The 23170-nt window shown below is 38.6% G+C and overlaps 1 protein-coding gene across 1 annotated transcript in view; it reads right to left on the bottom strand.

Moving 5' to 3' along the window:
- EPB41L4A (erythrocyte membrane protein band 4.1 like 4A) overlaps positions 1 to 23170 on the bottom strand; it is a 325161-nt gene that overhangs the window by 80173 nt on the left and 221818 nt on the right. The window contains exons 10-12 of the mRNA XM_064274891.1: positions 11785 to 11876; positions 10130 to 10207; positions 4791 to 4912 (exon numbers count right to left, since the gene is read on the bottom strand). Of these exons, the coding sequence (XP_064130961.1) occupies positions 4791 to 4912; positions 10130 to 10207; positions 11785 to 11876 (292 nt within the window). The remainder of the gene's footprint in view (positions 1 to 4790; positions 4913 to 10129; positions 10208 to 11784; positions 11877 to 23170) is intronic.

Genomic DNA, 23170 nt, shown 5'->3' on the forward strand with positions numbered 1-23170 from the left:
AAATGACTACTGCTTTCTTAACATCACTATCTTAGCAGCCCAGAGCTATATACTGCATCAAGTGAAGTGGTGCTTCACTATATCAAAGCATTTCTTCTTTCTCTCCTGCTTTTGGCTGCACCCGCTGTCTACCTAGGAATGATTCACTATGGCGTACAAAGCTGTGTAGCACCATCATCCCTTGGAGTTGGCAGACTGACCTACTAACTATAAATTGCTTGTTTTGGGAATGATGGATTTCTTGAATCCGATACAGTGATCTTCACACAGGGAATGTTGGAGAAACCTATTGTGAGCCCCAGAGCAAGTGGTGGCATCTCTCAGCCACGAGGTGGATTAGCCAATTAACAGTAGCTCTATCAATCAGAGGTCCGCAGAGGCAGCCCTCGAGCCAAATCTTGGCCTCAGGAATATTTAATTTGGCATAGTTTTTAAATTAATAGTATTTAAAATTTTTTAAAGTTCATTTAAGTATCCAGATTTCCTGCTTCTCATGAAACACTGGAAAATTTCGCCAACACTGGGTCCACGCTCCTGTACAGAAACAATTAGCTTGGCCCACGAAGTAGCTGTCCTTTCCAACTGGACACAAATCACCTTCACTCAGAAATCATTTTCACAACCCCTCAGGCATCTGTGTTTGTGGCCTCCTCCTCAGACTTGGAGTGAGAATCCAAAATATCACTCCATCTTGCCTTTCAGTTACCCAAAGACTACACTGTTACATATTTCTATGTTCATTAGTGGGAGGTTTTTAAGAACTTAAAGTGCTGCACCAGACAATCCCAGCATTGTTTGTTTATCTGCTACAAATTGTTTCATCCATTAATCCAGCTAATCATGGATTATATCCAAGTGTTCTGTCTTTACAGTCTACTCATAGCAGAGACTCTCTTTTGACAAGAACACACCTGTGTGGTTTGCCAAGACCTTGTAAGAGAAAAGTCTATACAAATATGCACTTTTTTCTCCCATCGTCATCTCTCTTCCCGCTGCACCAGGAGCTCCGTGAGGCAGCCGTGATTTGCAGGAATGCTCTGGCTGCCTGCCCTGGCGCTGACCTCCTTAGGGTGGGGTGGCAGGCACGCTGGGTGCAGCGCTCTGGACTCTGGAATGCACTTCCTCATAGAGGTGCCAAGGCCTAAACTTGCCAAATTACAGACACAATGGCTTTTTAGCAACCGGGATATTTATTATTTCTGATTGAGAGGTGAAAAAAAGAGGCCTTTTCAACTTGCAGAGAACTGGAACGCAGTTTCATTGAATTACTTTAACTACAGAGGAAGCAAAAGAATGTCTTCTAAAATAACAAGTCATTCTATACTATAAATTAATAATGTAAACTAACAAAAAGTAAAAATCTCCTTTCTACCATAACTTGCTTTTTATTATATATAAATGTTAAACAAGGTGAGAATCTATACTGATGATTCCTGAAACTGCTGTTCTAAACTTTTATTCTGGAGAAAATGGTAGTATGAAAATTAAGAGCTGACCTTACTAGAGAACAACAACAACAACAAAATGCTATCTTCTATTTAAAGTATAACTCCATTTTTGTCAAATACAGTGTCATTTGATACAATTATCTTTTTGTGTGTCTTAAAATCAGTTTTCTATCATTTTAATTATCACAATTTTTAAATAAAATTGAAGTAACCACAGTGGGGTAATTAACTGAGATGTCTCTTTGGTTTTCCTTTGGCCAGTAAAAGATAAACAAAAAGACTGAGTTGTAATCAATGCCACTGAATTGTACATGTGGAAATGGTTGAATTGGTATGTGTTTTGTTATATATATTCCCAACAACAACAAAATTAATTTAAAAAACAAAGAACAATGAGCTGTTCTTCCTTTCCTGCCTGCCTACCCAGGAGTCTGTTTCTGAGGGAGAGAGCAGCTCTGGAGCTGGGAGTGTGGGAGAAGGCAGTGACAAGGCTTGAGGAGCTGCCTGCATGGTGGGGGAGAGGATATACTAACCTGCGGCACATTCCTCACAGAGCCCAGGGAAGGCTGCAGAGCCATAGGGGGAGACTGGCTGCAAGGTCTTTCTTGGCAGGCTAGACCCTAGGTCGCAGGGCCTCCCAGCCTCAGCAAAGACGTCTCCCCTCCCACATACCCCCCAGCTCAACTTCACACAGGAGCAGAAGAACCACCCACCATCATGAAGGCTTGTGGGCTTGGGCAAGGAGCTGTCTGTCAATGGTGACTGGTGTAGAAAAAGACTTCAGGGCCCTCTGAATGTTCTGCTCCAAGTTAGAACCTAGCCATGACCTATGGGTGGAGGGATGCCTGAGGCAGGCTTCCCACAGCTGGGTTCAACTCTGGGCTTCAGAGTATATTTGAATTAGAGGAAAAAGAAAATGCAACATTAAAAAAAAAAAAGGGATCAAATTAATTCCTGTCATTCAACATCCTTCATTTGCGCATGATAGTATCGCATTGTCTTGGGCATTTGTTAAATGGTCCTTCCCCATGCAGGACAATCACACTGTCAAGGGGAGAGTGGTCTTTGAGTCCCCAGAGCACATCATAGTCTTTGTAGAACACAGCCTCAAAAAAGTTCGGCTATACTTGGTGAATAGCATCTGGGGTCTTAAAAGCTTGTAAGCAGCCATCTAAGACACTCCACTGGTCCCACCCCATCTGGAGCAAGAGAGAATGAAGAAAACCAAAAAACCACATTTCAGAGGCAGCACACAAAGAGAAAAGAGGGAGCAACCTAAGTAGGTTTTATAAAAAGCATGTCTGATTCTAGCCTTTCAAGTGGAATGAAATGTTGATTTGAAGTTGGGAATGCTTGTGATAGTCTCAGTTGGTCTCTGGATAATTTTATGAGGCATGGTGCTTTGGAAATAGCTTAAGATTTGAAAGTTTGCTTATTAATTATAGCCACGCTCTAGCTGTTCCAAAAGGAATTTGCAGCTGTTTATATAGAGAGAGAAATTCCTGGGTGGTGCAAACAGTTAACTTGCTTGGCTGCTAACTAAAAGGTTGGATGTTCAAGTCCACCCCCGAGAGGCACCTTGGAAGAAAGCCCCAGTGATCTACTTCCAACAAATCATCCATTGAACACCCTGTGGAGCACAGTTCTGACACACATGGGACCACCATAAGTTGGAGCCTACTCAATGGCAAATGGTTTTACGTACAAAGATAAGCACAAAAGATAAGCCTAAGTCTAGGTATTAGAGGACTAGAGTTCTTGTCCTGACTAAGCCACCTATTTATTATGTAATCTTGATCAAATTACCTCTTTATTCGTAGTTCCTTCATCCTTATCTACAAATGGGGATAATAATACTTACGTGGGAAGGTAATCTATTGCGAATTTACATCGTGTTTTCTTCTTGCTACACTACAAAACCAAACCAACCCAGTGCCATCGAGTTGATTCTGACTCACAGCGACTCTATAGGACAGGGTAGAACTGCCCCATAGAGTTCCCAAGGAGCGCCTGATTGGATTCAAACTGCCAATCCTTTGGTTAGCAGCCGTAGCACTCAACCACTACGCCACCAGTGTTTCCTTGCTACACTATAGAATCCTCAAAAAGAATTTAATTTCCTCTCATCTCAGTGGGTGGAGGGCCTTCCAGTAAGATTTAAATTTGATTTTAAAAACAATAAGTAAGGTGACATTCTTGTATCCAGATGCAGTGGAATAATCTCATATACTTCCTTCATAGGCTAGGCATAAGGAGTAATGAAACAATTGATGTCAGAATGCTAAGTCAACTTAGCATGTTTGGATGTTAGTTATTGTTATTGAAAATGCCATTCACTCACACAATATGGCAGAAAGATCCAGGAGACCTGGGCTCTAGTCCCAAGTCTACCCCAAGCTAGCTGCTGGGACCATGTCTTTCTCATCTGTAAAATGGAAACATGCCCTTTGCCTTGCCCCACCCATCTCACAGGGTTATTGTGAGGCTCAAATGAGATAATAATTCATGTGAAACGACTACAGACAGTGCTAGACAATGGTGAACTAAAAGTAAGCCACAAACAAAAGTCTGCAATATCACTTTATAGTAAAACTTTGGGAGTTTTGAGCATTAAACATAGATTACAATGAATTAAGTGACTTTACTAAATAAAGTCTGCATTAAAAACAAAAACCTGAACAACCAAAATGTCTATCAACAGTAGAATGGATAAAGATAATTCCTATGTGGCACTTTAGTCATACAACAGGATAATCATGACAAGAAAAATAAATGCATTATAGCACACACTACACATAACGCTGAAAGAAAGAAGAAAGACACGAAAGAATACACACAATGATTCCTTCATATATAGTTAACAACGGGCAAAATAAATTGATTTGTTTAGAGAGGGCTGCATAAATGTGTGTATGTTTGCATGCACATCATATACATTTCTATATGTATATTATGCTTCATAAACAAAAGACCATCAAAAACAAACTGGATTCTATGCATATTAAGTGTTCCCTTTTTTTTTTTTTTTCGGACTTTTGCTAACGTTTTGTTTCAATTCCAATCTCAGATATATATAACCAGGAAATTTCTACATTGGGATTTTATTTAACCCCTTCAAAAAGAAAACTATACTCAGTCAATAGGTTATGGTGATTCAAGTTGGCTAATACATACTTATTAATAATTACTGATCATTTGGCCATTTTTAGCATCAAATGAAAAATTCTGGTACTAATAATAAAAAGACGACAGAGCTGTAGTCACAACGTGAACATGTCTTACCACCAGGCTAAGGGAAAATAAAAGGCTACGCGTGCCGACTTTAGGGGCACCACGGCTTACCGGCTGGCTGCGTTGGTGCTATTCTCTTAGGATAAGTCTTGCTTCGACTTCTTGCCACATTCTGATCTGGCCGGGGAAGTTGAATTGAGAGGTCTCGGCTCATTTGCAAAGCTGTCCTGCCACTTGAAGATGGAACATTTTGATTAAAAAAGGTAAAATCACACAGCCACAAAATTAGACAATAGCTCGTTCAGGATATCTGCCAAGTCTAGAGAGAGAGAAAAAAAAGAGGGGGAGAGGGGGAGACACAGACGCAATTGGCTGTAAGGATACTGCAGTTCTTAATTGATTCTCACTGCAGTCTGGACCTCTTGGTACTGAATTCCAGCAGGAGAGATTTAGGTTAAACAGAAGGAAGATCTTTCAGAGAAAGAAACAGAGAATTTGATTTAGATTTAAGTAGAAGGAGGGACTAGAACTAGAGGTTGCTGACAGTCTCTTCTAGCTCTACAACTAAATAATAAAGATATTCTGTTGGGCTAACACAAGGGCAGTGATTCTATATGACTATCCCCTAGTTCTGTACCTACAAGGCAAGTTGTAATGCATCCCCCACGGGAACACTCCATGTGATGTGATTTTACTGTGAGTATTCCTGTGAAACCATCAACCATTTATTATGCCCACCTCACCTGTGCCAGATAAAGTGCCCAGGAATATTTAAAGTTAGCCCAGGACTCCACACAAAGTGCTGCTTCTCCAAAGATTCAGTGAGAATTCAAGAGGGCGAGCTTTCCCCAGGGCCAGACTAACCTCCTTAAGAAATTTTCCCAAGGAATGGTGTAATTTCATTTTCTAGATTTCAGTGAACATTCAGCTTACTGAAATTTCATTCCGCACCTGCTGAATTTGAACCAATAAATAACCCTGGCTTTCACACAGAAAAAATATAATTTAGGTGAAAGAAAAATGCACTTCTATATGTTTATTTTGATTCACCACTACAGAGCCAACCATGGGGAGATAAAAGCCTTTAAAGGCCCCAAATCTTATTCATCCTACATTTATAGGGCACATATTGGTGAAACACTCCCCAAAAGAGATTAAACCAGACTAACAAAGTAAGATTCACTTCCTAAGTGCTTCTATGGACATTTCCCATCCTCATTACCCAATCCAGCTTTATTTAGAAACAAAGGATGCTTGAAACACCCATAGAAAGTGGCTCTCATCAGGCCAATTGGGGATACCACTCAGTATGAGGTACCATGGGAACTAAGATGCCAAACTATCCATGAATGTTCTTCATATTCAGTAGCTCCTAGGAATCAGAAAGAGGGGTAGAAAAGAGAGAAAACTGTAACAGGTTTTTTTTTTCTTGAAATTTACTTCTTTTTTTTTTTTTTAAAGGTAGTACATAAGGTAATACAAATAGCAATACTTCTCTCCTGAAAAGCTTTAAAAATTTCCATATAAAGAGGAAAATTCCATTATTACATACTATTTGGAGTCTGATAAGTCCTACTCACAACAGCCTTTCGCTATTTTAATCAGAAAGACTCAGGCACCACGTACTTCATTGCATAGAGGAAAACTATTTGCCCTAAAAATACAACCCAATACGTGGACCACTGACTGGGGCCTTTTATAATGAGATTTTACTTTATTATTCAGTTTTTCCTCATTTCTTAGGAACAAAGGAGAAATGAGAAAATCATATCACAAAATTAATAAGATGATGGTCCAGAAACATAAACTGATCTGCCACAGGCTGCACAGAATTCAGGACCAGAGCAAGCTTTGTGGTCTCTAGGAGGTCATATAGCAGAGCCTTGCAGTGGGGAAGAAGGGGCAGTTGATATGTTTCAGGGCCCAGTTTAAAACACAGCTCTGCCTCTCCCTAGTGACCATCAGCAGATTGTTCTTCAAATCTCTCAGAGCCTCATTTTCCTCAATTATAATATATTTCTACTCATTCTTGACTATTTCCTGGGGTTGCAGCAGAAAGTCTTTGACAGCTATAGAGATGGGCAGTGTGAGGAGTCCCTACTTATGCCTGAGGCTCTCTGTTGCAACAGGACAGTTTTATTGTCATCATTACCACTTCCCTGCCTCTTCCCACTCTGGCACTCACCCCCTCTCCCCCATTCTATGTTGAGCGGCATTACCAGCAGCCCTTCCAAGTCAGGGCATGATCAGCAATCTGTGCGGTACAGGGAAGAGAACAAGAGCAGAAACACCTGGATTCAAATCCCAGCTTTGCCACCTAAATGGTTAAGGGTCTTTAGTCCAGTGATTTACTTTTGGGAGCCTCAAACTTCTCATCTATGAAAACGAGGATATGATACCTCCTTTGTCAGGTCATTGTGTGGATTAAATAAAGTAATGCATGTAAAAGCACAAAGAAGGTTCTTAGGACACCTTGGTCTCTCTTCTACACTTTATAAAATGTGAAATCCCATGACAGTTCATGTGATTTAAGTCCTACAAGGAGGACATCTGGGCCCCAGGGCAGTTCTTAGCCCTTGATCTCATTTCTGGAGTATGCATATTACAAAATTCATTCATGAATCAAAACTAGGAATTTCTTACAAATTTGTTGTTGTTGTATGCCATCAAGTCGACCCCAACTCATAGCAATCCTATAGGACAGAGTAGAACTGCCCCACAGGCTTTCCTAAGCTAAAATCTTTACAGAGCAGATCGCCAGGTCTTTTCTTAGGAGTGGCTGATGGGTTCGAACCGCCAACCTTCCAGCTAGCGATCAAGTGCTTAACCATTGTACCACCAGGGGTCCTTTTTTACAAATTTAACAACAGGTAAAAGCAAGGTAAAATTTTAAGGGATTCAGAGAAGTAGATATCAACTTATAACCAAATATTTAATCAATCATAGATTTAATCAGTCTCTCTTTCAGAGTATTTGTCTTTGATACTAAAACAATGAAAAAAAAAAAGGAACTAAAAGATCAGATTTTAACTCAGCCTTTTCCCCACAAATTTAATTTTGAATTTTTAAAAAGAGTAGACACCATATATCAATTTTTAAAAGTCTGATTTTTCTCTTCTTTAAGTAATGACCACTTTCCCCCAAAGATGTAAAAAATCCCCTTGGGATTCTGCAAGCCTAAAATGCAGGAAAGAGAGTGATGGCTAGAATTCTATCTTCCTCCATTATGTAACACCCATAGACAAGAACACTCACACACACCATTATAAACACATATACAATTACACACAAATGTAGACACCCACATTCACACACTGCAGCTACTCTTTTACCCTGTTATTTACCCCAATGATCTATGAGCCTGCAGGAGTGGAAGAGGGGGCTATCTGTGTTTCCAGAGCACTGCTTCCATTTCAGAATACCTCCAGAATATCTCAATAAAGGCGCAGACATATGTTGCACGTTAAAGGCTGCTGGCTTTTTCTCTTTTGACAATAAACACCCAGCAGTCAGAGACCTACTCTTGCCTAAGCCAAGCTCTGGATGGATGGTGGCATAAAATGTCTCTCTTCCAAGGATGGTATAACATTAGTGCTTCCTACCAACAGAGGTATAGATTTAGGTTTCATTAAGACTTACAAGGCAGTTAACACCAGCCATGAAATTAAAACAGACTTTAACAGAGCCTCCAATTCTGCAAAGACTACCTTTAATTACTTTCTTGGAAGAAATGGTATTTAATAAGCAAAATTCAATAATGGTCTAGCAATAATTCTCAGTAGCCACAACATTTGCATTTCAATAAATTTGAGAAATCAGGTATGGCTAAATTTGTAGGAGCCAACTACAATGTACGTTAAAACAGTATAATTATGATGTCAATAGTGTGAGCATTGAGACAGATGATTTTTCACTGAGTACAGAGAGAGGTAAGCAGATAGATTTACACATTCTCCCCATAAACCTGAAAATGTTTTATGCCTCACCTGTAAGAACAGCCCAAATATTGGCTATTAGCTGTTCTTCTCAATATAAAAGTAAATGATCTTTCCCTAAACTTCTCACAATTAGACCACTGTCTAGGGAGACACGTTGATAACCTGAAAGTTACATTTTCAGACATAAATGAATGCTTTCATACAAATGCCAAGAATATCTATAATATAATAAAACTTAAGTTTTCTTTTAAAATCATCAAAGGATGAAATATCATAGTGATTAATATATAAAGATGAATGCCCTGAACATTTAATCACTCTTTCATTGATTATATCTGGTTTCAAACTCAAGACAAGAAAATTGGGTTACAAAAGAGAGGAAGTATAACCTGGCATGCAGTGTGCTGCCAACACTTGACTCTGCTTTATTTCTAAGTCTCCTAGGAAAGCATTGCATTAAATGATGTGTCTCAAATGGAATTGACAGAACAGTGTGGTCGCACCTCCTGCACAGCATTTTTGCACCCGGCTTGTATTTACAGGCTCTGGGCTGCTGGCCGACTGCCTTGATAATACCGTAGCTACCTGAGGGCCGAAGCACTTAAAGCTGATCCTTCTTTGTGCCTCTGGGCACCTAATACCCGCCTTGCATCTCACAGGCTCTGCAATGAACAGAATGGATGGAACCAAAACAAAACAAAACAAAATTTTCCCCAAAATACAGAACTCACTCCCTTTTTAACACTGATATAAAGACACAAACACCTGCCTAGGTTATTGACAGTAGGCTTCTTCTTCAACAGGCTAACAGTCTGCTCATGGTTAACACACAGTCTGGAGTTAGACTGCAGGGTGTGCATATTACTCCACTGCTTCCTAGCAAGGTATCCTTGAGAAGTGACTCTGCCTCTCTGAGCCTTAGTTTCCTCACATATTAATGGGGATAATAATACAGAAGGGTCATGATGACTAGATGAAACATCAATGAAAAACACTTAGCATGGTACCTGGCACTTAGTAACTGCTCAGTAAAGTGGAGACATAATTGCTAGCATCACAATGTGTAGCCTTAACATTGCAGGAGGCAGATTCGACTTATACCATAAAGGATACATTGTGTTACCACACAGCATCAATTAGGTTCTAAGAACAGATTCAGTCAGGTACTATTCAGAACAACTACCTTGTTTCATAAGCACAGAAAATACTTAGAAATAAGTAATAATTGTACCAAAACAAATTTCTGAAGATCATAAGCTCTATTACATTCTAAAAGCCCTAAACTTAAAATGGTAAATGCAGACATTAAAAATAATAATCTGGAAAATCATTTTTGTCAAGAAAATTTCAATAAACTGTTATGCTAAGGACGTACATTGGCACTGTGGAAAACAGGAAAAAAAAATGAAACCTCAAACTTCACTGTGCATGTATGTAGACAACTGAATTAAATATTTCTTCTTTTTTTTTTATACATACATGCGCACATCAAGGGGAAAAAATGCCATTTACCTGTACCGGTGCTTATAACTCATGGACCCAAACTTGCTGAGTTTTCTTGACAATGAATTTGATTCGTTTTCTGGCATTCTAATTCATTTTTAAAAGAAAATTAGATAGAATTTCATAAATACAGATACTTATGTAACACTCAAGCATAAAGCTCTATGTGAAATATAATAGTGTTTAACAGAGCTAGTGAACATATTTTATTTATTCTACTTACCAGCAGGAAATATTAAATTATTTTAAGCTAATATTTGAAACATAACCATACCCAGGATTTTATATAATATCAAAATACTCATACTTTTTGAAGATTATTATGTATCATCGCCCTAGGAAGCTTTAGTTATTCTCTGCTTAAATTATCATTGCCCTTGGAAACTTCAGTTGTTCTCTGCTTAAATTATCTTGGGAATTTTGGCACTATGTTGGTTGACCTGTATCAGCATTTCTGTAGCAGTTAATTACTTATCTGATGTGGTTGTTTACTATTATTTCTACAACAGGCTGCAGTACTTCCCATTGTGGGGTGCCTTCAACACATATTGCCATGGGGAGCTCCTAGGCCCGTCCCAGTAAACCAGAGGCAATGCCTCAAGCTTTCTGGGCCACAACCCTCTCCCAGTACAAACTGTACAAAGGGTGTTAGTCATTTTGTAAGAATACCCTTCAAGCACCATGCTGTTGGGCATAATTGTTCTATAACCAGTTGATGTAGAGTTGATTCTGACTCATGGCACCCAACGTGTCTCAGAGTAGAACTGTGCTCCATGGGGTTTTCAACAGCTGATATTTTAGATTGCTGTGCTTTTTCTCCAAGGCACCTCTGGGTGGACTTGAACCTCCAACCTTTCAGTTAGCAGCTACGTACATTAACCATTTGCATCACCCAGGGACTCTGTAATTATTCCACTTAAGTCAAACGGGAATAAGGGGGAGAATTTAATTTAGTGTTAAAAAAAAAAAAATTACTGTATTACCTGCTAAAATTAGTTTTATTTTTACAACATGAGGATGTGAATCAAACAAAAAGTGTCCACAAGATCTAACAGTCAATTCCCTATCTTCATCTTACATGGTGTCCCTCAGGACACCATGCACTCTCCTGGTTGCTCCTTCTCCTACTCCTCTACTGGCTCTTCCTGCTCTCTAAATATTGGGAGGATCCTAAAGCTCAGTTCATTGACTTTCTGCTTTTCTCTCTTTTGACTTTTTCCATAGATGGCCTCATCCAGTCCCTTTGCCTTAAATACCAAGCAAATTTACATCACCAGCCTTGGTCTCTCCAGTAAACTTCAGGCTTATACATCCAACTGCCTACTATCTATCTCCACTTAGAACAGGCATTTCAAATTCAGGATGTCCAAAGCAGAACACTTAATTTCCATAACTACCTCCTGGGTATGGCCAAAGCTGTACTCATTTACATAACCTAAAAATAAAAATTACCCTTGACCCTTTTTTATAGTATAAACAAATAAGACATCTGTGCATATAAGTGCTTGTAGTAGCACAATCCAGAAAATTAGGTGGCTGAAAAAAAATTTAATAAAAAGGAAACACTTATAAGTTTCTATGTATAGATAACAGAATTCTGGTTATAAAAACAAACACAATTATGGTGTATTAGGACAATGAAAAAAACTTTTAGGTTAGCATACCTAAAAAATGTATGATGCTCTACACTGCATTTCCAGAGATTCTTGCAAGCGGTTTTACTTCGAGCTTCAAAAAAGAATGAGGTTTCATTGCACTAGAAGAGAGACAGACTATGAATTACCACCCGTAATATTCTTCAGGTGACAGCCCTCCTTCTGGTATCAAATATTCAAGTAAGCAGGGAGAATATCATTAACACATAAGATAAAAATGATTGTTTTATATGAACTGACGATCTCTGGTTGACTGTGTTTAGAAGGCTGCATCAAGACCAACTTTAATTAAAATTACAAAATACAAATTCCATATGAAGCTCAGTACCGCAACCTTTATGATCTACTTCTACATCACCCCCAGCTGTGAATGAGCAGGATGATGCCATTGAAATTACTGCAAAATCTTCAGTCATAAATGGCCACTGATACATGAAAAATACTATCTGTGAGGAAATCGACGCCTAATAAAAGGGAGATGCCCATAAATCCAGTTCTTAACTATATTACTTGCAGGGATATAACGGCCACCCTTCAACTGTATACTTAATGTACCTCAGGAGGGGCCCCCAGGAAGAGCGAACCACACAGCAGTGTAATCTGGGCAGGTTAAACAACATCTCTGACTCTGTCTGCATGCTGCATCACATCACATTATTGGGTGGATTAAATTAAATTATATGACAGCTGTAAAGTGGCAACTTCAATGCCTGTTACAAAATGGGCGTACAATAAATGTTAACTGTTATTTTAATCCACTAGTTACCTGATCCTCTGTATTTAATACATAAGAAACAAAGGCGATATTAAAGGTAATTCTAATTTTGCAGGAAAAGATACTATTTATTATTTTTAAGTGATTGAATAGGAAACCAAGCAGGATACAGTATGAATGCTAAAATGGAAAACCACTAGCTTTGTGAAGTTCTATAATTACTAATTTAGTTTCAAATTTAAAAACCAAACTCAAGTTTCAAATGCAGAAATGCCTCTGGGTTGAGGTTTCTACGGATTCAGAAACACAAAATGGTCAATGTAGAGGAATAAAATTGAAATTTTTTTTTCCTCCTACTTTTAACAAGGACAGAATTATATTCATGAAATTTCTCCTAAGTCCATCTGGAAGGACGCTATTCAATACAGCAGCTTATGTGCAAAATAAAAGGTAAGGACGAAAACATGGCCAGCACATGCACGTTACATTAAATCTGGCTGTGTTCTAAAACATTGTGAGGTGGTGGGAGAAATTTAGGATGATTTCCAGGTCTCTGGTTGAGTGCTATTAACTGTGGATATATAGTAAGACTTGGAAAAAATTGGGGATCTAGATTGCAAGAGAGTGCAAAATAAGTTTAAATTGAGAAACTTTGACGTTGAGGTACCCCTGGGTGGTGCAAACAGTTAACATTCGTGGCTGATAACTAAAAGGTTGGAGGTTTGAGTCCACCCAGAGGTGACTTGAGAAAAAAAACTGGCGATCTACTTCAGAAAAATTCAACCATTGAAAATTCTACAATGCACAGTTCTACTGACACACATGGGGTCACTGTGAGTCACCGTTGACGCCACAGCAACTGGTTAACTGGTACGAAATGTGGAGCTAGACACGCCTAGTGGGTCGGTCAACTTGCCAGTCTAGCGCTCAGGAGAGAAGTCATAGCTACTGACACAGATGATTTCACCACAGAATATAAATGAGATTTCTCACAGAGACAGCACAGAGCAGATAAAGGTGGCATCACAGGAAAGATGCTCACGAAGATGTAGTGGAGAGGATAAAAAAGAACCAAGAGACAATGAAGGGGCGGGGGGGGGGCTGGGAAGAGAGAGTGAAAGTCTCCAGTGACCCAGAAAGGTCAAAAAAGGTTTCAAAGGAGGTTACTGCATTTCACGGTAAGAAATCTTTGGTGACTTTAGTGAAAGGAGTAGGAATTTCAAAATTAATTAGAGAAGAGGAAGAAAAGTCAATGGATTCAGAAAGCATTTCTTTCAGATACAAAAGAAACTAGGGGGACCACAGAAAATCACAGAATATCCTTAGCAGCAGGGTGGTAGGTGTCAAGAGATAGGAGTGCTTAGAGGAGAATTTTTTCCTGTCTTTTTTCTTTTTCAGTATATAATATATACATATTAGGTGTAAAACCCAGAAGTTACTAAAGCAGGTACACGAGGACAAGTAAATCTCTCTCTCACCACCATCCCCAGCTCCCCTCCCCAGAGGCAACCACTACTATGCGTATCTTTGATAAAGGGTGGGTGTTTTCAAAGTCACTGGATTTTCCTAAAATATAGTCCACAGATCAATTTATTTTCAAATAATTTTGCTTCTGATTGCATTCTATCAGGATACATGAGTAAGATAAAGAGAGTACCAAGACAGCTTCCCCTTCTCTCCCTCACTACTAAAAACCAGTCACCATGGAGATGACTCCAACTCATGGTGACCTCATATGTGTTATAGTCAAACTGTGTTCCTTAGGGGTTTTTAATGGCTGATTTTTCTAAAGTACATCACCAGGTCTTTCTTCTGAGGTACCTCCAACCTTTTGGTTAACAGCCTCCATTTGTACCATCAGGGACACCCTCTCCCCACTACCACCTTCCTTAGTATATGGGAACCTGGCCATCTCCATGTGCCTTTTATCAGTGGAAACGGTATGTGAGGCAGGACATCATCACCTATAATAGTGACACACAAACACTTTTACATTTTATGAAAAAAAAAATCTACAAATAAGGTGTAATTTAAATATCTAAATCAAATTTTCAAAAACCAATTTAATTACATATAACCTAGGTCTCCAAAAGTGGAGGAGGAAAAACCCAATTTAATTACATATAACCTAGGTCTCCAAAAGTGGAGGAGGAAAAACAAAGTGTGTTTAATCTCACAATAATAAAATAAAACTTTAAAAATCTCCTCTAGGCCTCAAACTTTTCTTTGACTGGTTTTCACTTTATTCTCCACATAAATGTCTGTACTCTTTTATTTTTCAAACAGAGGTCCAGTCACAGTGTACCTACTTCTTAATATATTTTTTAAACTACCACTTAATGAAAAGATAAAAGGTATTTCAGAATTGGGTTTTTCTCAAGTTTCCTTGGGTATAAATACATTAAAGAATGAAAGAGCTTCCCACAAGCCTCCAAATTACTTCTGCCATGTACAAATGACAACTATGAACACATTCTTCATTTTATAGAGGTCTTTAAGACCAACTGCCTATTTTTTTTAATCCCATTGTTGGCAAAATGATCTAAACACTAGAAGGAATGTTAAGACAACTAAAAAGGGAGGCTGGCATTGTGAATAAATTCTATGTTCTTTTGCCACTTGTGGTAACTGCTGGCATGAATGTAACTGATGTGACATTTCAAATGTCTCTTTCTTTCTGCCATACTCATACCTACTAAATCTTTCCCAAACAGACACAGCCAATTAGCACATTTCCACTCATTCATACAAAGATGAGCAGTTGCTTAATTTAAGAAGCTCATTTCAAACTACTGCTTTAAAAAAAAAAAAACCTTACTCAAGCATCCGAAGCTTGCTTTTTGCAAAGTTGCTTAAACATTTTTATAGCTTTGGTCATTTCACGTCAGAAGCAGAGCTACTCTTTGAATCTATTTCTAGTTTCACAAACTGGATCAAGCTTAAATTGATTGTAATTCACAGATATTCTTTGGGGACTTCGTGGCCCTGTGGAGATCTAGGTAAACTTTCGATTACACCGGTTATGAGAATTCAAGGCCTGTATGATGATATCTGGGCACATTGCAGGTTTGCTGGTAGAATTCTCACCTTCTATGCAGGAGACTCATGTTCGATGACTCATGTTCGATTCCCAGTCTGGAACTTCCAGGTTAAGACAGACTAGAAAAAAACCCGTGGCAATCTGCTTCCAAAAATCAGCCAGTGAAAACCCTAGGATCACAGTGGTCTGATTCACAACTGATCTGGGGATGGCACAGAACTGGGCAGCATTTCATTCCATTGTGCATGGGGCCTCCATGAGTCGGGGACAACTCAAAGGCAGCAAACAACAACTACTGTATCTACAGATTCCCCACCTGGCACCTTCTGGTCCTCTCAGTCTCTTTTCCCATCTTTGCTGGCTGTTTCCCTTCAGAAGTGTAAAAAAAATAATTTACTGTAGCCTAGCTTCTCCTAAGGGTATTAAGCTTACCGATGAGATCATAGAGGGGATCACGCTGGAAGCTACACAGGTACTCACCCTCTCCCTGGGCTCACTCCCGCTTCACTGACTCCCAGGCCTGTGTTCTTGACACAGGAGCCTCCTCCCTGCCACACACAGACCGTACTCTAGCTAGTTCCTCCCTGTTTCTGTCTTAGGAAGCAGCCACAACTTGCCAGTCTGCCTTCCCAGCCTCCCTAGAATTATAGGAATGAAAATCTTCTCAATCCTGTAATTAAACACTTGTCCCACCCCCAAGGTCACCAGAAGTAGCCCCAGATACAATGCATAAGTCAATCACTTAAGAGTAAAAGGATCAGTAGTGTGTTTAGGTATATACATGTGTGCATATATGTGAACATGTATAAAACCAAACCCTTTGCCACTGAGTCAATTTTGACTCATAGAGACCCTATAAAACCAAATACAAACCCAGTGCCATCGAATCGATTCCGACTCATGGCGACTCTACAGCACAGAGTAGAACTGCCCTATAGAGTTTCCAAGGAGATCCTGGAGGATTTGAACTCCCGACCCTTTGGTTAGCAGCCGTAGCATTTAACCACTACGCCACCAGGGTTTCCAGAGACCCTATAGGACACATCAAAACAGCCCCATAGGGTTTCCAAGGAGCAGTTGGTGGATTCAAACTGCTGACCTTTTGGTTTATAGCCATAGCTTGTAACCACTGTGCCACCAGGGCATATACAGATACGTCTATATGCAGATGTGGGTTCTGGGTTAGATGTATATATACGCACACATATATGCATCCATATATATTCATATCAACAATAAAGTACATAGGTGGTATAAACATGGATACTTCTTAGACTTAACCAAACACCTCACAGGATTGGTTTATGGGGCCTGAAGGCTTAGGACCATAGTCTCATGGGGCACCTTGGTCAACTGGCATAATATAGTACATAAAGTTTACGTTTTCTATCCTAGTTTGGTGAGTAGCAACTGGGATCTTAAAAGCTTGCAAGTAGTCATCTAAGGTACAAGTATTGGTCTCCACACCTCTGGAGTAAAAGAGAAAGAAGGAAACCAAAGACTCAGAAGAAACTAGTTAAGAGGACTAATAGTCTACATGAACCTCATTTACCCTGAGACCAAAAAAACTAGATGGTACCTGGCTACCACAATAGATGGATCCTGTTAGAAGGGGAGAAAAATGTGGAACAGAATTCAAATTCTTAAAAAATCTGGACTTACTGGACCAGTTGAGACTGGAAGGCTCCCTGAGACTATCACCCTGAGATACACTTTAATTCCTGAACTGAAAATATTCCAAGGTCATCTTTTAGCTAAATAAAAGACTAGTTCATAAAATAAACAATATCATTCATGAGTACTGTGCTCTTTTAAAAAATCATCCATATGAGACCAAACGGTCAACATAAGCAAAGATGAGAAGGTAAGGGGCAGGGAAACCAGATTACTGGAAATGGAACAAACTGAAGAGAAATAATGAGAAAGTAGACACACTGTGAAAAATGTAACCAATGTCAGTGAACAAATTGTGTAGAAATTGTTCAATGGGAACCTAATTAGCTGTGTGAACTTTCACCAAAAATACAATAAAGCATTAAAATAAATAAAAAACAGATCAATACTATTAATAATAGTAAGATGAAATCATTATACAAATACTTGAAGGCCTACAGCAGCAAGATTTCCTAACATTGTCATATAGAGGTGGGAAGGTAGCTAAAAAGATTTGCACAAGTCTAAAGTACTGTGGAATTTTTTCAAACTTTCAATCTATATAAGATTTATGTTTACTTGGTGTCTTAGTTATCTCGTGCTGCTGTAACAGAAATACCAGAAGTGGACGGAAATTTATTTCCTCACAGTACTGTAGGCTAAAAGTCCAAATTCAGGGTGTCAGCTCCAGGGGAAGCCTTTTTCTCTCTGTCAGCTCTGGAGGAAGGTCCTTGTCCTCAATCTTCCCCTGGACTAGGAGCTTCTCAGGCACAGGGACCCCTGGTCCAAAGGATGTGCTCTGCTCCTGGTGCTGCTTTCTAGGTGGTATGAGATCCCCCCTCTGTATTAGCTTCCCTTTCTTTTTATCTCTTGAGAAATAAAAGGTGATGCAGGTCGCACCCCAAGGAAGCTCCCTTTACATTGGATCAGGGAAATGACCTGGTAAGGGTGTTATAATCCCACCCTGAACCTCTTTAACATAAAATTACAATCACAAAATGGAGGACAACCACAGAATACTGGGAATCATGGCCTAACCAAGTTGATACACACATTTTGGGGGAGGACATAACTCAATCCATGATACATGGCAATATTTTTTACTTATTTTTGGACAATAGACAGCTTGGCTACTAACTAAAAGGTTGGTGGTTCAAATCCACCCACAGGCACCTCAGAAGAAAAACCTGGCAATCTGCTTCCGAAAGGTCGCAGCCATAAAAACCCTATGGAACAACAGTCATACTCCAACATACATGAGGTCACCACAAGTTGAAGTCCAGTGGATGGCAACAGGTTTTTTTGGGGAAAAAATAATTAGAGGTCTGAATCAGCAAGTGACCTGAAATAAGTTCCTTGTAACTGACAAAGCAAAGGAATGCAGGTGGTAAAACTGAAATAATTTGTTCTTCAAGTAGAAATAGACACTAAATGAGATACTATAAAATTTTAACGGTTCTGAGAAATTTTACCTTTCTAAATGGTGAGATTGAATGACTAATGTTAAAAAAAAAAAAAAAGAACTATGCACATGTGAGGGCTGGGCACAATTTTTATTTTAATTGAGGTCTCCCATATTTTCCATTGTTCTCGCTTCTAAACATCCTGAGTTCAAACCTGACTAACTTAACAATTTCAGAGTGAGTCCTCCAACAAAAGTATTGCCAATTTTGTAGATTATTTGGAAAGGGAAGCCAGAAAAAACATTTTAAAATACTGAGAAAAATATTATCTTATTCTTTCAAGCTTTTCTTTACTTAATGTTTCTTACAACGCTAAACCAAAACCAAACCCATTGCTGTCAAGTTGATTCCGGCTCATTGCAACCCTATAGGACAGAGTAGAACTGCCCCATAGAGTTTCAAAGGAGCACCTGGTAGATTTAAACTGCTACCCTTTTGGCTAGCAGACATAGCTCTTAACCACTATGCCACCAGGGTTTCCTCTTACAACACTAGTGTCCTGTAATATTGACATGAAAGTGTCCTATGGTCAAATAAGTTTGGGACATACTGGGCTACATGCTCACAACCTTAACGTGCTAATGAGTTCTGTGAATCTCCAAAAGATGGTATTATATTCGGTGTCTCCCTAATTTATTTGTGCAAAAAACTTTCTTTTGGATAAGTGTCTTTAAGTACCCTAGTTTAATAAACATTACACTACAAACACCCCTCCTATATGCACACACAGCAGTTATTTAGGAAAAAAACAAATATTTTTCCAAATACATGCAATATGATTTTAATTAAAAATCATTGTATATTTCAGCAGAGCACTTGGAGAATAAAATTAATTTCCATTTCTGTATTACATTATATTTTACAATAAATGATCAAAAACATCAAAAATACTTCAGTACTTTCTTGTTGGCTATGTGGGTTATATTCCAAAATACATTCCACACATAATCCAACAGTATTGAGGCTGGCAAAATGAATATGGGGAAAGCCAAGGTCTCACTGAATAAGAGAAATAAATAAAAATGTCAGTAAATAAACAGAGTAAATAAAAAATTTATACCAAATACACTAACAAATTAAATGGAATTCATCAACATCCATGCTTTTCTATTCCAGGTCTTCACTTTGCATATTGGGAAGGGATTGCTTATAGATTTCTTCATTATCCTATTCACAGACTCACCAGGCAGGCAGACCAGCTATTGTGACTTGTATTGTTAAAGGAATTTAACAAAATCACCCATAAGTGAAAAGATTCTTGATTTAAGGTTTCAGTGTAAAATAGTCCTTTCATTCAAAGGCAGGCTGGCAAGACTGAAGTTTGGTGAAGGATTACTGTATGTCGTTAAAGAATTTTTAAAACACCGCAAGTAAAAAATTATGATTCTTTAACCAACTTAATAAAAATTGTCATTAAAAAGGTTTTTTTTTATTTTTGTAAGATTAGGAATAAAGATCAATTACCATTAAAACAAAAATTAAATCAATCTGCAAGCATAAAGACATCTTAGTAAATTCTACAGTTTCTCTAAAGAGCAAGAGAAGAAAAGACAGAGTAAAAACAATGAGGAAAGCAAACTACCTGGACTTCTGAGTTTGTATATGCGCATGGCTTCAAATGAGAAGCAGAATAAGCTCAACATAATGGTTTCCAAAGTTTACTGGAAAATGATGAAAATATTCTCTAATGTTTTGGTTCATATTCTCTCTTTTTGAATTTTTGGGGGAGAAGGAAAAAAAGGAGAAGCAATACAATTTAATAATCCTTTCTAACACTGTTATTAACGCTTCTATGAACTAGAAAGAATTATTCCTCAAGCAATAAATTCATTCATCTGTAAAATGGTTTTCACATACTAAATGTGTATAAGGATGTTCACTTCCTTGAACTAAAAATGCTTCATACATTAAAAACATTAGCCAATTTAAATATTCAGTTACATCATTCAATTTTTCTCAACTATCATATTATTATACAAAGGTGTGATAGGCAGACTAATAGCCCCCCAAAGATATCCCTGTCCTAATCCTCAGAACCTGTGAATAAATCAGGTAACATGGCAAAGGGTTGCATAGGGAATTAAGGATACTAATCACCTGACCTTTAGGAGCCCTGGTAGTGCAGTGGTTAAGTGCTCAGCTGCTAACCAAAAAGTTGGTGGTTCAAACCCACCACCCATTCTGAGGAAGGATGATGTGACAGTCTGCCGCCTTAGTGATTACAGCCTTGGGGCAGTTCTACCTGTCCTATAGGGTCGCTATGAGTTAGAATCAACTTGACAGCAATGGGTTAATCAGCTGACCTTAAAATAGGAACATGACCCTGGATTATCTGAGTAGGCCCAATGTTATCACGAAGGTCCTTGAAAGTGAAATAGGTAGGAAGAAGAGAAAGTTGGGGTGATACCATATAAGAAGGACTCAACCCATCTTTGCTGGCTTTGAAGATGGAGGAAGATGGCATCATCCAAAGAATGTGGGCAGCCTCTAGAAGCCGGAAAGGGCAAGCAAAAGGGTTCTCCCTTGAGCCTCCAGAAAGAATGCAGGTTTGCCAACAACTTGATTTTAGGCCAGTATGACCTCTGTCAGATTTCTGACCTACAAAACTGTAAGATAATAAATTTGTGTTGCTTTAAGGCTCTAAGTTTATGGTAATTTGTTATAGCGGCAATAGAAAATGAATAAGATCTCATGGAATCGAGTTGCTGGGTTTGAAGGCTCAGGACCATAGTCTCATGGGGCAACTAGTCAATTGGTATAACTTAGTTCATGAAGATAACGTTCTACATCCTGGTTTGGTGAGTAGGGTCTGAGGTCTCAAAAGCTTACGAACTATAGGTCTCTTCTAGTCTGGAGCAAAGAGAATGAAGGAAAACAAAGACTCAAGGAAGAAATTAGCCCACAGAAGAACTAGATGGTGTCTGGATACTACTACTGACTGTTCTGACCAGGGACACAGTAGAAGGTCCTGGTTAGAACTGGAGAAAAATGTAGGACAAAACTCAAATTTATAAATGAGACCAGGCTTATTAAACCGATAGAGACTAGAGGAACCCCAGAAACTACTACCCTAAGATACTCTTTCACCTGGTACTAAAGCCACTCCTGGAGGTCACCTTTCAGCCAAATAATAGATTGGCCTGTAAAATAAACAGTAACACCCGTGAGGAATGTGCTTCTTTAAGCAATCGACTACATGAGACCAAAAGCAATCAACTACATGAGACCAAACGGTCAACATTTACCCAAAAGCAAAGATGAGAAGGCAAGGAGGGGCAAAGAAACTGGATGGACAGAAACAGGGCTTCTTGGGTGGAAATGGTAAGACTGCTGACATATTGCTGGGACTGTAACCAATGTCTAGGGTCAATTTGTGTATGAATTGTTGAATGCGAATCTAATTTGCTGAGTAAACTTTCACCTAAAACACAATAAAATATTCAAAAAAAAAAAGTAAAGAAAATGAGTAAGAATGGTATTATATCAATACTACATTAAAAAAGAACACAAGTTGACTTCACTTATTACAAGTTTGTTGTAGTATACAACATATATTATTTTAAAAAGGGCAACTCATTAAGTAGTCTTGGGATCTTTTTGTTCATACCTTTTTTTAAAGGCACTGAATGAGTTTTCTTGTAACTGAATAAGGCGTGTATCATGAATTTAATATTTTATGTCTCAAAACTGAAATGAAGACATACCTGGTAAGATCTATCAACACTCCTGATTTAAATTTTTTTATAGCAGAATTTTAATTCTTTCCTAACAAATGGACCATGTGTTTTAATTACGGAGAAAGTAAAAAAAAGAACAAAAACCCACCAAGTGAAGCTAAGGAAAGATCATGGGCCTAGAACACCTGAGCTTCCCTTCCTGCTTTCGCACAAGCTATTCACCCACCAAGACTGACCAAGAACAAGGTGATCTTTGTGGTCCTTTCCTGTGCAAAAATTCAATAGGTCTAGGTGGTATGACAACAGCAAGACAGTTACAGTACAGAAACATGTATTGGGTGCCCATTACATATCTGTCTTTGGACTAAGCACTTTCACCCTTACAATGATTCTATAAGACAGATGTTATTATCTTCATTTTATATATAAGGAAATGTAGGTTAAATGTTGTTTAGTGAATTGTCCAAAGGAAGATACTTGTAAGTGTGACACCTGGATTTAAATCATGTTATTTGACCATTACGGTATTGCTGTAAGTTGGAATCTACTCGACAACACAGGTTTTGTTTTGTTTTGTTTTGGTGTGTATCTGAAAAACTCCAAGCCAAATCATCATGTAGCTTCAGGATCCAGATATTACTAACAGAGCCACACTCAGGAATATGGAGGTGAAAATATTAAATTTCTAGCTCCAGGGATTCTCACGCATTGCAGATGGAAATGTACAATGATACAACACCGGGGTGGGGGGCAAGGAGTTGGCAATATCTAACAAAGCTATGCACATACTTACCCTTTGATCAATCAATCCCACACCTAGGAATTCACCCTGAAAATACCTGTCCAA

Source organism: Loxodonta africana, chromosome 2, assembly GCF_030014295.1.
Source record: "Loxodonta africana isolate mLoxAfr1 chromosome 2, mLoxAfr1.hap2, whole genome shotgun sequence".
NCBI lineage: Eukaryota > Metazoa > Chordata > Mammalia > Proboscidea > Elephantidae > Loxodonta > Loxodonta africana.